At 37.3% G+C, this 15,004-nt stretch overlaps 2 protein-coding genes across 3 annotated transcripts in view; both read right to left on the bottom strand.

Annotated features, from left to right (window-relative positions):
* Positions 1-1,397: 1,397 nt before the first annotated feature.
* Positions 1,398-4,981, bottom strand: phospho1 (phosphoethanolamine/phosphocholine phosphatase 1). Its single transcript, XM_067428883.1, has 3 exons — positions 4,851-4,981; positions 4,380-4,417; positions 1,398-3,155 (listed from the first exon to the last, which is right to left on the bottom strand). Exon 3 carries the CDS (start codon positions 3,087-3,089, stop codon positions 2,235-2,237), a length of 855 nt encoding a protein of 284 aa, XP_067284984.1. The 5' UTR covers positions 3,090-3,155; positions 4,380-4,417; positions 4,851-4,981; the 3' UTR covers positions 1,398-2,234.
* A 4,638-nt stretch (positions 4,982-9,619) lies between these two features.
* The window catches only part of znf652 (zinc finger protein 652), a 28,524-nt gene continuing 23,139 nt past the window's right edge, over positions 9,620-15,004 (bottom strand). For both annotated transcript variants that reach the window (XM_067413419.1, XM_067413408.1), the window contains exons 4-7: positions 14,598-14,745; positions 14,337-14,452; positions 12,030-12,174; positions 9,620-11,231 (exon numbers count right to left, since the gene is read on the bottom strand). In XM_067413419.1, coding sequence (XP_067269520.1) covers positions 10,645-11,231; positions 12,030-12,174; positions 14,337-14,452; positions 14,598-14,745 — 996 coding nt within the window. In that variant the 3' untranslated portion in view covers positions 9,620-10,644. The remainder of the gene's footprint in view (positions 11,232-12,029; positions 12,175-14,336; positions 14,453-14,597; positions 14,746-15,004) is intronic.

Genomic DNA, 15,004 nt, shown 5'->3' with positions numbered 1-15,004 from the left:
CCTTGATCTTTTGACATGTAAGTCCAAAAACAGCTTTTATTGAATCCAAGCTCAGAAAACAACTCAGAATTCTGTCACTTTGTGACGCCATAGTGTGTCGAAAGACCGTAGAATCTGTCATCGCATATTTGGCCCCGCCCACAGGCACGTTCGTGAACTGAGAAGAGATATCACGACTATAACATCTCATTTCAAAGGACCTCAGTGCTATGTAAGTGGTAATTTATTTTCATACGTGAATGCGTCAGCAGAGCAATATTTGTTTGTTTGGTTCATTTCACTGTGGATTATTTGGTAAATCAGATGCAGTTTTGGTGCAGGCTTTGCAATTGGACCCGACAGTAATGCCAAAACATGTAAGTATCCATGTTAATTCCGACACTTAATCTGAATAATGTATAATAGTCTCGATATAGTGGTTACAACAACATATACCGTCATGTTAATTTTGTTAATAAACATTTAATGTGTAGGCTAATATAAGCAAATTTGTTATTGTAGGCCTACTATTTTATTGTTGTTGTGTTTTTCATTAAGAATAATCTATGGATTAACATTAAGCATTTGGTTTGCTCCGAGAAAAAAAAAAGATTTAACGTTAAAGATAAAAAATAAGCGAGATCCTCAGCATCATTGACACTTTTTCTGGTAAAATGCGGTGTAGCCTAATCGGTAACAGCATGTCACAAGTTTATTAAACAGTGGTAAAATCAGCACATCCTTAGTGTATAGCATAAACTCTTAAGTTAAATGAATTAAGTAGAATGCAAAATTAGTTTCTGCTGAGACAAATAGAAATTTGCTCTCTTTTTGCCATTTCTTTGCGATGGGTGGAGTTTGTTTATTCTTATGTTGGCTATATGGTAGGCCTACAGGTTGATTTTTTGCAGTCAACTAATTAATGTTTCCAATGATTTTTTAATGAATAGACAAATTAATCTGTTTTAACAGTATCTATTTTTACCCACCAAATTTTTTCTTGTTTCTTAGGCTCCACACCAGAGGATGCTAAAGCACCCTCAGCTCCCCTACTTCCCTCAGAGTGGGTACTGTGTCTAACATTGTCTTACATCCTGTTTGAACTGTTATTTATGATGAAAACATTTGTGAAAGTGCAGAAGTCAAGTTGCTGCATTCATGTGATCAAAAGTCATGTCTGTCATCGCCGGCTAATGCTCATCGCTGCAACATTTCATGCCACGGGTTTTCTAAATATAATGCTATAATCAATACTTTTCACAATTAGTTACTCTCAACAGCTGTAATTGTAAAAATGTAGTTAAAGATTTCTTGAGAGTTTCACATGTAATACTTATTTCAAATGCAAGATGTCAGCCAATCCCAGCATATGATCGCAGCGTTTACAGTGAAGTCTCACATCAGAGGCATTCAAATCAGAGGGTTAAAACATTATTGCTTTATTGTCAGATTCTGATTATTAAAAACATGTTTTTACACAAAGTCAACATGACTTGAGTTGATTCTGGAATTTGAGTTAATTGTGTTCATAGATATCTTGAAAACCATGTAAGACATGACAGGTGTTGGGGTGAGGGTCAAAACATGCTGAGACAGATGTGAGAAAAATGGCTTTATATCTATGCTGGTAAAGTTCATTTATCTCAGATCCACAGTTTCACATCCAAAGATCATAGACTTTGCATAAGAAACAGGAACAAACACAACCAAACACAGGTTAAAGAAACTATAGCACATCCTTTAGGCAGAGGATGGGTTCAAGTTTGCTAATAATAAAATACATACAACATACATTGTTTTTAGTGGCACACACTAACAATTTTAAGTTATTTCTCATTAATAAGATGATCATTTTAGCATTATTCACATAAATCACTTATAGCACCTTTCAGATTTGCATATTTAAAACGACAAAAAGAAAAAATATAAGATATTTGGATTTATGTGTGAATGACACCACAAGAGACTACTGGCCAGTGTTCATGTTAATGCAATCAGAAGAAAAAAAGTTTAAGAGGCTTAATCATTCACACGTATTCATGCTCATATCTGTACATTTGAATACACTGTAAGTGTGCATGACGCTTTTACATAGCTTGACATTTTAAACGTACAGTTGATAATAGTGTTGTTTGAACCGCACACAGTCATCAACAGTTTGGCAGTTTCAGTCAACAGAACTAAGGTGATACATATTTGTCAAGAGTGTGGAATGTAACAAGAATTCTGCAAACATATTTAAGTGTATTTTATATTTAGGGCCTATCCAATATCTTCCTCAGGGTATTGATGACATCCTCTCCACTGTTCCAGGGCACCACACTTGCCTTGAACTCTCCAGGTTTGGCTTCCGCCATCTCTTGAATCAGTTTATGCATTGGGAAGTCTCGGCGTGGGAATGCTATATCGCCAGGTGACAGAGTGAGTGATGGGCAAAAGTCATTGGCCCCATCACCCACATACAAAACCTTTTGGTAGGGCCGTCCGCCTCTCTCACGCATGCGCTGGGCCACATACTGCTTTACCACCACTGCTTTGCACATGTTTGCTGGGCACCGCAGGCACTCATGGGAGTGGAAGGGCCGAAGCTGCAGCTGCCCATTATCATCAAAGTGAGCCGGGTTGGTGAAAATGCGCAGAAAAAGTGGGCGGAAGCCTAGGTGCTGCAGCCACGTCTCGATGAAGACGATATTGGCGTCAGACACACAAACAACTTCAAAGTCCCTTGATGGCTGGGAGAGCAGGAAATGCATCAAAGCTGGGATGCCTGGGCAAGGAGGAAGCTTCTCCACGGTTTCTCGAATAGCTGTTGGGGTGATCCCTTGTTCGGCGAGGTAGGCCAGCACACGTTGCATGTACTCATTGTAGTGGCCAGAATGGTAGGTGTCCTTCAGCCAGCCGGGCAGGACTCCACCTGGCGCTACAGTAACCATAGAGTCGTCACTGCACTCATCCACCAGGGTCTCGTCAAAGTCAAAGAATATAAGGAAACGCCTATCATTAGGAGGCAGAGCCTGAGCTCTACTTCTCTGATGGTGGTGCTCCTCCACTCCTCCTCCAGGGGGATGGGGAGGAGAAACGCAGCAGTTGAAGACAGAGTCCCGCATCATGGAAAGGAGGGAATAACAGCACAGATGTCTTTTTCTTCTCTGTCTTCTGCTCTCTTTGCTTTTCCTCTGCAGAAGGAAATAGCAATGCATTTATGCCAGAGCTTTAAGCAGACAAATGAAATGAAAAAGAACAATCAAGAAAGGAAACCCCCATAAAGTCAGCAGTAAAGTAGCCTAGAACTTTAACCCTAATATTATGAAAATGCAAAAGGAGCTGCACTCTAAAAAGACATTTATTAGATAAAAATAGTACAAACGTTTCGACTGCACTCTTAAAAATAAAGGTTCTTAAATGGTTCTTTGCAGGGTGTATGGTACCATGAAGAACCTTTAATATCCAAAGAACCATTCCATTGCACAAAATGTTCTTTGTACAAAAAGGAATGATTAGGAAAAAAAGGGTTCTTTAAAGAACCGTCCACACAACGGTTCTTTGGGGAACAAAAAAAAACAAACATTTTTGGTTCTTCCTGGCACCTTTATTTTTAAGGGTGTATTTGCCTTTGTCAGTGACAATTTTTTTAATCTCCTGCTTGAGAGTATTTTTTAGAGTGTAGGCCAAATTTGGTCTATTTTCATACATCGGCCTTAGAACCTAATTATCTGTGAGAGCGCGATGAGTGCTTCGATTTGTCCCTCATTTTTTTAATGTGTGTGTGTGTGTGTGTGTATATATATATATATATATATATATATATATATATATATATATATATATATATATATATATATTAGCAATTGGTGTTCCAAAGGTTTTAAGGCATATATCTTATAAAAATCAATTCATGTGAGTGTCCTGCTTCTTCCTTTTTTTTTTCTTCCAAATTTAGGTCACTATATGAGTCTGTACTGTCAGAGACAGATGTCGTCTATTTATTTTAAATATAGACAAATATTGAGAGTACATTATGGTTTCAGTCTGGTTTTCTAATAACGCGTTTTTTTTAATTGTTGGAAAATCTTTGGTTAACAGCTTACAGTATAGCCTATAGGTCATAAAATAAATTAAAAAAAACAATCAATTATTAAACTCTTTTGTTTTTCTCGAATTAAACATTTTAATTCCTATGTAAAATCTTGGTTTTTAACTTTTTAGGTAATCTCAAATAGTAATTGTCAAGAACATTCTATCAATGATTGTAGGCTAATGTTGAAATACCTGTTAGTTTTTAAATAACCTACAAACATCATGTGACATGTTTTTTTCTTCTAATTTTCCCACTGAGGATTCAGTGTGAGTGAGTCGATTCACCGGAGTTTTTAATCTTTCAGTATGATTATGTAACTCACCTGTTTTCACCTTCAACGCGCCGCTGCAGAGTGTCAACCTATAACAGACAAATACAGGACAATGTCACTTCACATTTACTAAACTACTCACGTAGAAATGTTTTCAGTAAGCGAGAACTGTTTCTAGTGAACCATCACAAGAAAGGCTGCTGTTCAACGACATAGCCTACGCTGTAACACAAGACGACAGTGTGATGTCATATTCTAATGGATTATAATCAAAAGCAGTTACGCAGCACATTTCTGTGACCTTGCTTTCACTTTACATGTAGAACAGTACCAACTGTTGTTTGGTTCGTTACTTGGCTCAAGCCAAGGTATTGCTTTGAAGTTCAGCAAATCATTAAGTTGCTAATTATTTTCAAATATGCTTAAAAAGGTATGATGTGCCTATGTGTAATAGCAAACAGGATATACATATACAAAACAGGACAAGGCGTGAAGGAATTGCCAAGTAAATCAGCAAATTACCTTGAACTGTTTAGATGTTCATCACCACCGATCGCCGCTTTCTGCGTCTGCCCGGCTCCTTAAAGTGCTGGAGATGTATGGTCCGACCGTGCTTTATTCAACCACAGTGACGCGCGTCGAATGGGCCACGCCTCTCATGCGTCGCTGTATCCGAACAACACTGACATCCTTAGCAATGCGCTCTGTACCATCATTTGTCATATTTATGCAGTGAAGGCAATTTCTGCATAGGCCTGTCTACCTTTTAGACCTATCAGAAAAGCCTCAACGCACTGTTTACAAGGTTACATAGATCAAACGAAAACAACTTTTTGTTGCTTTTTAGCAGGGCAGGTAAAATATGATGATCATTATTAAACTTAATTTGAGAATTTGTAATGGGTACAATAATTACAATGTGTAAATAAGGGTACAATGTGGGTAAAATTGTATCGCAGAATACCAGGTTTAGTCATGTAATAACATCCCACACTTCAGTTATTTCTGTAGAAACGCTAATGACACCTTAAAGAGAAAAAAAGAAGAAAAAAAGGCTATTTTTAGGAGGAGTGGAAAAGGAACTAGTGTGTCATTATCAGCATTCTTAAACAGGAAAGACTTGATACCCATTTATGTCAGTCTATAACAGTCTACAACCAAATGAACTCTTCTCCAAGTCCAGTGTGGGGCAGATTGTACAAAGAGAGAAAGAACACTATTGATTTATTCTGAGGGCACAAGGGCATGTCAATACAATCAAACCCATAACTCCGCGCAGATAATGATATCAAATGCATGACATTGTGAAGAACAACATTGAATGCAAATGTCCTTTGTTTCATTTTCATCACCAGATTAATGAGGTCACTTAAGTCAGGACTGTCTAAACGCGTGCTAATTTGATATCTGTTACTTCTGCTTTCAACATACAGTGCCTTACGAAAATATTCAGCCCCCTTGAACTTTGGGATCTTTTGCCACATTTCAGGCTTTAAACATAAAGATATGAAACTGTATTTTTTTGTGAAGAATCAACAACAAGTGGGGCACAATCATGAAGTGGAACAAAATTAATTGGATATTTCAAAATTTTTAACAAATCAAAAACTGAAAAATTGGGCGTGCAAAATTATTCGGCCCCCTTAAGTTAATAATTTGTAGCGCCACCTTTTGCTACGATAACAGCTGTAAGTCGCTTGGGGTATGTCTCTATCAGTTTTGCACAGCGAGAGACTAAAAGTTTTGCCCATTCCTCCTTGCAGAACAGTTTGCGCTCAGTGAGGTTGGATGGAGAGCGTTTGTGAACAGCAGTTTTCAGTTCTTTCCACAGATTCTCGATTGGATTCAGGTCTGGACTTTGACTTGGCCATTCTAACACCTGGATATGTTTATTTTTGAACCTTTCCATTGTAGATTTTGCTTTATGTTTTGGATCATTGTCTTGTTGGAAGACAAATCTCCGTCCCAGTCTCAGGTCTTTTGCAGACTCCATCAGGTTTTCATCCAGAATGGTCCTGTATTTGGCTCCATCCATCTTCCCATCAACTTTAACCATCTTCCCTGTCCCTGCTGAAGAAAAGCAGGCCCAAACCATGATGCTGCCACCACCATGTTTGACAGTGGGGATGGTGTGTTCAGGGTGATGAGCTGTGTTGCTTTTACGCCAAACATAACGTTTTGCATTGTTGCCAAAAAGTTCAATTTTGGTTTCATCTGACCAGAGCACCTTCTTCCACATGTTTGGTGTGTCTCCCAGGTGGCTTGTGGCAAGCTTTAAACAACACTTTGGATGTGATTGCTGTCCAAACACAATGGATATCTTTAAGAAATGGCTTTCCTACAAAAAGGCCAGATTTGTGCAGTATACGACTGAATGTTCTCCTATGGACATAGTCTCCCACCTCAGCTGTAGATCTCTGCAGTTCATCCGGAGTGATCATGGGCCTCTTGGCTGCATCTCTGATCAGTCTTCTTCTTGTATGAGCTGAAAGTTTAGAGGGACGGCCAGGTCTTGGTAGATTTGCAGTGGTCTGATACTCCTTCCATTTCAATATTATCTTGCTAAGTGCTCCTTGGGATGTTTAAAGCTTGGGAAATCTTTTTGTATCCAAATCCGGCTTTAAACTTCTCCACAACAGTATCTCGGACCTGCCTGGTGTGTTCCTTGTTCTTCATGATGCTCTCTGCGCTTTAAACGGACCTCTGAGACTATCACTGTGCAGGTGCATTTATACGGAGACTTGATTACACACAGGTGGAGTCTATTTATCATCATTAGTCATTTAGGTCAACATTGGATCATTCAGAGATGCTCACTGAACTTCTGGAGAGAGTTTGCTGCACTGAAGGTAAAGGGGCTGAATAATTTGCTTCAATCCACTTCATGATTGTGTCCCACTTGTTGCTGATTCTTCACAAAAATTACAGTTTCATATCATTGTTTCAAGCCTGAAATGTGGTAAAAGGTTGCAAAGTTCAAGGGGGCCGAATATTTTCGCAAGGCACTGTACATGCATGGCTGGTTCTTTTGGTGGTTCTACATCTTTGTGGACTTTTTTACTGTACAAACTGTATATTATATACCCTTACACTAACCCTACCCATCACACAAAACTTTCTGGGAACCTTACGAGTGTGTGTAGATTCAGGTTGAAGTTCCCACCATGATAGAAAAACATAAACCACACTATATTTTATGTGTATTATGTCATTTATTCCTGTGTAATGTCATTTATTCCTGTGATCAAAGCTGAATTTTGAGCATCATTACTCTAGTCTTCAGTGTCACATGAATCTTCAGAAATCATTCTAATATGATGATTTGCTGCTCAAGACATTTATTATGATTATCAATGTTGAAACAGTTGTGTAATGTTTTTGTAGGATTCATTCTTGAATAAAAAGTTCATAAGAACAGTATCTGAAATAAAAGGCTTTTCTAGCATTGTACTATTTTTTGGGTCAGTAATAATTTTATCTTATTCATTTCTTTGGGAAAGAACTTAAAGAAATGAATACATTTATTTAGCAAGGATGCATTAAATTGATCAAGTGACAGTAGGCATTTATAATGTTGCAAAAACTTTATATTTCAGATAAATGCTGTTCTTTTGACATTTCTATTCATCAAAGAATCCTAAACATTGTTTTTTACACAACTGTTTCAACATTGATAATCATAATAAATGTTTCTTGATCAGCAAATCATCATATTAGAATGATTTCTGAAGAATCATGTGACACTGACTGAAGACTGGAGTAATGATGCTGAAAATTCAGCTTTGCATCACAGGAATAAATGACATTTTAAAATATATTCAAACAGAAAACTTATATTTTGTATAATTTATGTTTTTTTTTTAAAGAATTTATATTTTAATAATATTTCACAATATAACAGCTTTTTGTATTTCTAATAACATAAATGCAGCCTTGGTGAACAGAAGAGACTTTTAGTTTGTGTGTGTGTGTGCGTGTGTGCATGTATGTATATTATATATATATATATATATATATATATATATATATATATATATATATATATATATATATATATATATATATATATATATATATATATACATATTATATATATACATATTATATATATACATATTATATATTCTATTGTTGCAAATATGCAAAGATAACCCATTTTTTTAAAGAAAATGTTTAATATTTTAACATTTAAAAGTGCTTGTTTTTAAAAAATATGATTTTAAAATATCAATGTGACACTAAACCCAAAGCAACCAGCATAACTATCTAATCACAGATTGCACTAGGCTAAACAAGGTCAAAGGTATAGAGATTGAGGTCATGAAACAGGTCATTAAAATGCCCCACTTACCATATTTACTGCTTTCTTTCTCGCTCAAAAACAAACTTCACAATGTACACACAAACAAATTTAGACAAGTGAGTTGTACTTGTGGCTAATTCATTTTTTACTTCTTTAAAGTTAGCAGAAAGTGTTAAATGCACAATATAAAAAGGCCCAACATTAATGCAGGTCAAACATGGTGTCTCAAAAACAGGAAAACAATATAAAACAGAACTCCATGAAGGTCAGACATTTCTGTACCAGACACAAGGCTAAAAATAAAACACTGAAGTCGAGAGGGTAGAGAGGTTGAAACAGACTAGCTGAGAAGAGATTTGATTAAAAACACCTCACAAGAACAAACATTACGGTCTGCTTATGTTTCTTATCTAGCAAGGTTTTATTAGAAAGTGCATTCCATCAACTGATGGAGAATGGAGAGAATCCGACAAGTAGCCCAAAAAAACGGACATGATTGACAGCCATCTGAACCAATGAGAGTACGTCTCAGGTAAAGAGGGGACGGCGCATGAAGGCAAAACAACTTCTTACAGGATAAATTAGTTCTTTGATGTATAACAAGGGATCCCAGCCAAATCACCATGCGATTCTCCCCATTTTCCAACAGCCAGCCATCTTTCACATGTCAGACACGTGATAAACAATTCTTTGTCAGTTGCGCAAACCTCTTACTTGTCAGTAAAGTGCAGAGGACAGATGGTCTAATGAGAGAGCACAAAAAAAAATTCACAATCAGTCAAGTCTGATTGACTCAAGACATCCCATTACTTTATCTGTGCTGCTCCTAACGTCACAATTTTCACTCACTCACTCGCTCACATGCATGCACACACACGCACGCATCATCTGCATGATAAAGAACTGTGTACCAGGAAAAGACAGAGCAACTAAAAAGCAGCTTTTGATACCAGCACCACAGGCATATGATCAGTCACAAGAGAGAGAGAGAGAGAGAGAGAGAGAGAGAGAGAGAGAGAGAGACACACACACACACACACACACACACACACTCTTCTCCTACATTCAATTGAATACATGATTAGAAACAAACCCTTTCCACATCTTCCAACCAATTACATCTGATTTAAACATACACATCCTTTTTTTTAAAAACTTTCACAGAGCATGTTTATCTACATTATACAAATAAAAATATTGGTTAAGTGAGTTAGATTGTTTGGAACATACAGTAAAACTAATAATAATCTTTTTTTCGCTTTTAGTTGCAGCCTACTTATGACACATCACAGCATTGGTCTTCCTTAACAGTCTCAACCTCCAACTGAACACGCAGGAGAGCTACAGGCATTACCCAGTAAGCATATTTTTTTATTGTATTGCCAAAAAGAAAAAAAAAGAAAGAAAACTCCCAATATTTTAATAAAATCACTGACAATCACAATCAGGCAACAGAAAAGTTTCAGTCATATAGACTACACTGAGTTTACTGCTTAAGTGCTGTATACTATGTTTGTGTACTAGAATACGATTATTTTCCGTTGTCGGGAAGACCTGCATTTCTAAAGAAGTTACACTGCATTTGTGAAATGTAGAACTTTAACCTGTGGACGTTTGAACCCGTAGAACCTTTGCAAAAGCAGCTGAGTCAAAAAAGAGTCTGAGAAAGAAAAGTGTTGTGCCCCAGATGGCATTTCGATCATGGCGGCAGAGTTTGAAGTGATGTGAAGTGAATTTGAGTAATTCTTTATGACGTTTGAGCTTGTGTTCTTGAGATCAGTTCACAGACATCCTGTTTGGTCACGAGTGCTAGTGGCAATTAGGTTTGTAGTATCTATTTTGTATCACACACACACACACACACACACACACACACACATACATACACGTTGCATGAGTTCCAGCTTTCCAATTCCTGTGAAAATTATACTATATGTATGCTGTCAGTCTGTCCGCCCGGTTCTCCAGCGAGCACCTTTCACATTAGTGAGTTTGTGTACAAGAGAGTGCGTTTCAGTGGTGTTGCGGGGTGGCACCCTGTCGCAGGTACGCGTCCTCGTGGGCGCAGTGGTTTATTGGCTCGCTCTTAAATAGGGCGGGGGGAGGAGGCAGGACTGACGGCTGTACTGAGATTGGCTGAGGGGTGTGGCTCGTCATGGGGGCGTGTCCTGTGTGATGGACAGGAGTGTGAGTGTGCACGGGGTGATGTTGTGCGGGCTCGATCTGCATGTGCAAATGAGAGAAGCCGTGTGCGGTGACCGCTCGCTGTGGCAGAGGCCCCCCCGTACCGGGACTTATCATTATGGGGCCGACGGGCGTCGTCTGAGCGGGCTGGGTTGAGATAGGTGTGTGGCTTGAAGAAGGGGTGTGGCCGGTAAGGTGAATGGGAAGCACCATGCTGGTTGGCTGAAGAGTAACCGGGCTGGTCACCCGAAAGCACTTCTCTCGGTGCGCCTTAAGCATGTTGGAAAAGCGGAAACGCTGGCCGCAGATTTCGCAAGGGTACGGCTTTTCCCCAGTGTGCGTGCGCCGGTGCCGCTTCATATTAGGCCGACTGGTGAAACTCTTCCCACAGATCTCGCAGATGAATGGCTTCTCACCTGAAGAGAAACGTGCGGGAAATGGGAGAGAAATTAGATCTTGTTTCATTCACTGGCAATGAAGTCACACAGGCAACAAGAGCATTGTGCGTTAAACATGTGGTGTGTGGCATAATTATACAGAACATCTGGGAGTGTTTAACCACAAGAGTATAAATGTGTCCTCTACAAGGTTAGACTTAAAGGACCAACCAGAGGATATACAAAAACACCAGAAAGACTCTAAAATTACACAGGTCGAGCAACTAGTAAGGCAATCCAAGAACAAAAATCTTCAATAAACCTTAAAAGAAACGGTTGAATCTAGATTTTTCAATTAGGTTTTTAAACAACACTACATAAATCTTCTTGAATCTTCTCTGATCTTTTTGAATGTAATTTGTTCTAGTCTTGTTTCATGAACTTATACTAGCGTATGAGTATTATAAAATATACCATTATATGTTTTAAAAACATATGGCTTTTTGTGGCATACAACTTACTTTTTTGTGGCAGGCAAACTTAGTTTAACATTTAGAAAGTGTAATTTGTTTTGTTTAAAACCTAACTGTATTTTTTTTCCTGTGAAATCTTTTGCTTGAAAGTGTGCTGGAAATTTCATTTGGTTTGTTATTCAGTGACATAATACAATGGCATACATTTTTAAGTGTGCCCAATTTGTTTTTATTACTGTAGATTAGATTAATCATTATTCATCATTATAGCATAATTAACAACAAAATATATTTGAAAGATAACAAAATAAACCGTTTGTCAGTTCACTCTCCAAAGGTTTGTATGACTGTTTGTGCACCTCACCTGTGTGTGTCTTCATGTGCTCATCGAAATACTGTTTCATGTTAAAGTCTTTGCCACACCACTGGCACATAAACTGCTTGTGTCCTATGTGAATGCTCATATGAGACCGCAGCTGGTATTTGTACTGGAACCTCTCGTCGCAGTTCTGCACACACACACAAACAGAAATAGACAGCATGTGGGTGGATGCTGGTTCAGCCTCACTTCAAATTAGGGCCAGACTGAAGCAATCCCAACTTTGTAATATGATCATAATAACCTGTCATTACGGTTTATAAGCCTGTCATTAACATACTATTTATAGGAATCAGGCCAATCCCACTCATTCAGACTCTCTCATACAGTACCTTTAAGTGAAACCAATGAACCCCACCCTGACCACCCTCACGAGATGTACACACCCCATAATGCGTTTTCATGGATAAAATGACCCCCTTTTTTTGGTGATTTTTGCCTTCATTGTGACAGGACAGTGTAGATTGGACAGAAAGCAAGAAGGTAGAGAGGAATCGGGAAAGGTCCACGAGCCGGGACTCATAATCAGGTCGCCCAAAGCGCAACGGGGCTATGTGTTACAAAATGTTATTAATGAGAGAGTGCTAAAAATCCATCTTCTAAACTGTCTTTACCCAAATACACTTTGTCAAATCTATAATAATTATTTATATTTTAGAGCTGTCTGGACGTCTTAATATATCCTTAATATATCCTGCCTATCCTTTTAATATAATCATCTGTTTAAATATCTAAAATACCATTTTTCCCCCTAATTTTATTGTGAATGTAAAGGGCTAGTTTTCTAACCTCCTTGGACCTTTGGTAAAAAATGTTTTTAAAAAGACAGAAAGGAAACAATGCCAAAAGTATAAAAAGTATAATAAAAAACAAACTACCAGTCAAAAGTTTGAGAACGTTAAGATTTTTGAATGTTTTTAAAGTCTCTTCTGCTTACCAAGGCTGCATTTATGTTATTAAAAATACAAAAAATGCTCTAATATTGGGAAATATTATTAAAATGTAAAATATTTGTTTTCCATTTTAATATATTTTAAAATGTAATTTATTCCTGTGATGCAAAGCTGAATTTTCAGCATGATTACTCCAGACTGCTCAAAGGGGAAGAAACATTTATGATTATTATCAGTGTTAAAAACAGTTGTTTAAAACTTTTTTTAGGATTCTTTGATGAAAAGAAAGTTCAAAAGAGGGGGCAACAATGTTACAAACGCTTTATATTTCAGATAAATGCTGTTCTTTTGAACTTTTTATTCATTAAATAATTCTGGGGGAAAAATGGTACAATTTGAACTGTTTTCAACATTTATAATAAGACATGTTTCATGATCATCAAATAATTATATTATGATGATTTCTGAATGATCATGTGACACTGAAGACTGGAGTAATGAAGCTAAAAATTCAGCTTTGAATCACAGAAATAAATTACATTTTAAAATATATTCAAATAGAAAAAAAAAGTAAATTGTAAAAATATTTCACAGTAATACTGTTTTAGCTGTATTTTTGGATCACATAAATGCAGGATTGATGAGTAGAAGAGACCGGTAGTTTACATTTCCTAAAATTCTCCAAATCCAACTGTATTTTCTGTTGTGTATTTACACACAAACACACAGAGCTCTTGTCTAAATGGCACTTTCAGAAAAACTCCAGTCTAAATGGAAACACTGGTTACATAAATGGGCCAAGAGACGTCAGTAAACAAATGGAACAAACAAAATGCTATGAACAGTAATAAGCACATTTTTATTCACGCTCTTATTCAAATATACAGAAATAAAGTGTTGTTTGTGCATGTCAATATTATACTGTGAACATGCTGTTTTACAGAGTTTCCAAAAAACAAATTGAAGCTGGAAATATAGACAAACTGGAAACTCAAACATTTGTGTATATTATTATTTTAATACTGTTTGTTTAATACATTATTGCACTTCAGGAATGTATTTAAGAGTTTTCAAATGACACGTTAGTAAAGGGTTTTGTTTTTAAATGCCATATTAATGAAAGGTGTAGGGGTGTATAAAACGGCAAGAAACAGTCAAACAGAAATAAATAAGGGTCAAGATGGGGATATCAGGGCCAACAGAGAGGGGGTTGTGCTCCTATGACTTTCTGGAGCAGAAGAAGGGATTATGTAGAGAAGTGGTTTATAACAAACAATGACTTTTCTGGTTTTCAAAGATGATCATGTCACCCAATCAGTCAATGATTTGTAGCATGATGATATGGCTAGTTGCATTTCCCACAATTTTCAGTTATGGAGCGTGTCATGTGTGTTCATACCTCACAACGGAAGGGCTTCTCTCCTGAATGCTGCAGTGAATGTACTTTCAGAGACATGCTGCGTTTAAAAGACTTTCCACAGGTTTCACAGGTAAACGGCATGTCCTTTGTGTGAGCTAGAGACAGACAGAAGACCTGTTGTATTAGGCACAAGTATGTTTCTCTCTAGAAATGTAAAAAGATATCTTGATGATGTTCGAGATTTAAGTGTTCAGTAGGGCAGTGCTTAGGTGTGTTTGTGTGCATGTTTACTATACTTACCGACCATGTGCTTACGGACATGAGCCATGGTGTAGAATTTCTTCTCACAAATCTCACAGGCAAATTTCTTCTCTGCAAATCCATGGACAATCTTAATATGCTCATGGAGGGACCACAGCTTCTTAAAAGACTTATTACATGACACACACTGGGAGACAAAAAAATACACTGTTATACAGTAGAAGAATAACATTTAGTAGTATATCTTGTCTGAGACGTGTTTTTTAAGTCTCAATGACCCTCTAAACATGAATGAAGTCTCCCTCTGCTGGTCAGGACTGATATTAACATAATCTAACCTAATGCACTTCATATTTCAAACCTGCTGGCTTACAGATCTGAGATTTATACATCAGTTATCCATTTATTTGGTAATTTATCTGTATTGAGCATTTAAATGTTAATTT

Source organism: Pseudorasbora parva, chromosome 2 (assembly GCF_024679245.1).
Source record: "Pseudorasbora parva isolate DD20220531a chromosome 2, ASM2467924v1, whole genome shotgun sequence".
Taxonomy (NCBI): domain Eukaryota; kingdom Metazoa; phylum Chordata; class Actinopteri; order Cypriniformes; family Gobionidae; genus Pseudorasbora; species Pseudorasbora parva.
Note: the sequence above shows the minus strand (reverse complement) of the source record. Positions and strands in the feature narration are given on the sequence as shown.

What these genes read in the sequence shown, in the direction of transcription:
- phospho1 (XM_067428883.1), bottom strand. Translation starts at nt 3,089, where the DNA reads ATGATGCGGGACTCTGTCTTCAACTGCTGCGTTTCTCCTCCCCATCCC.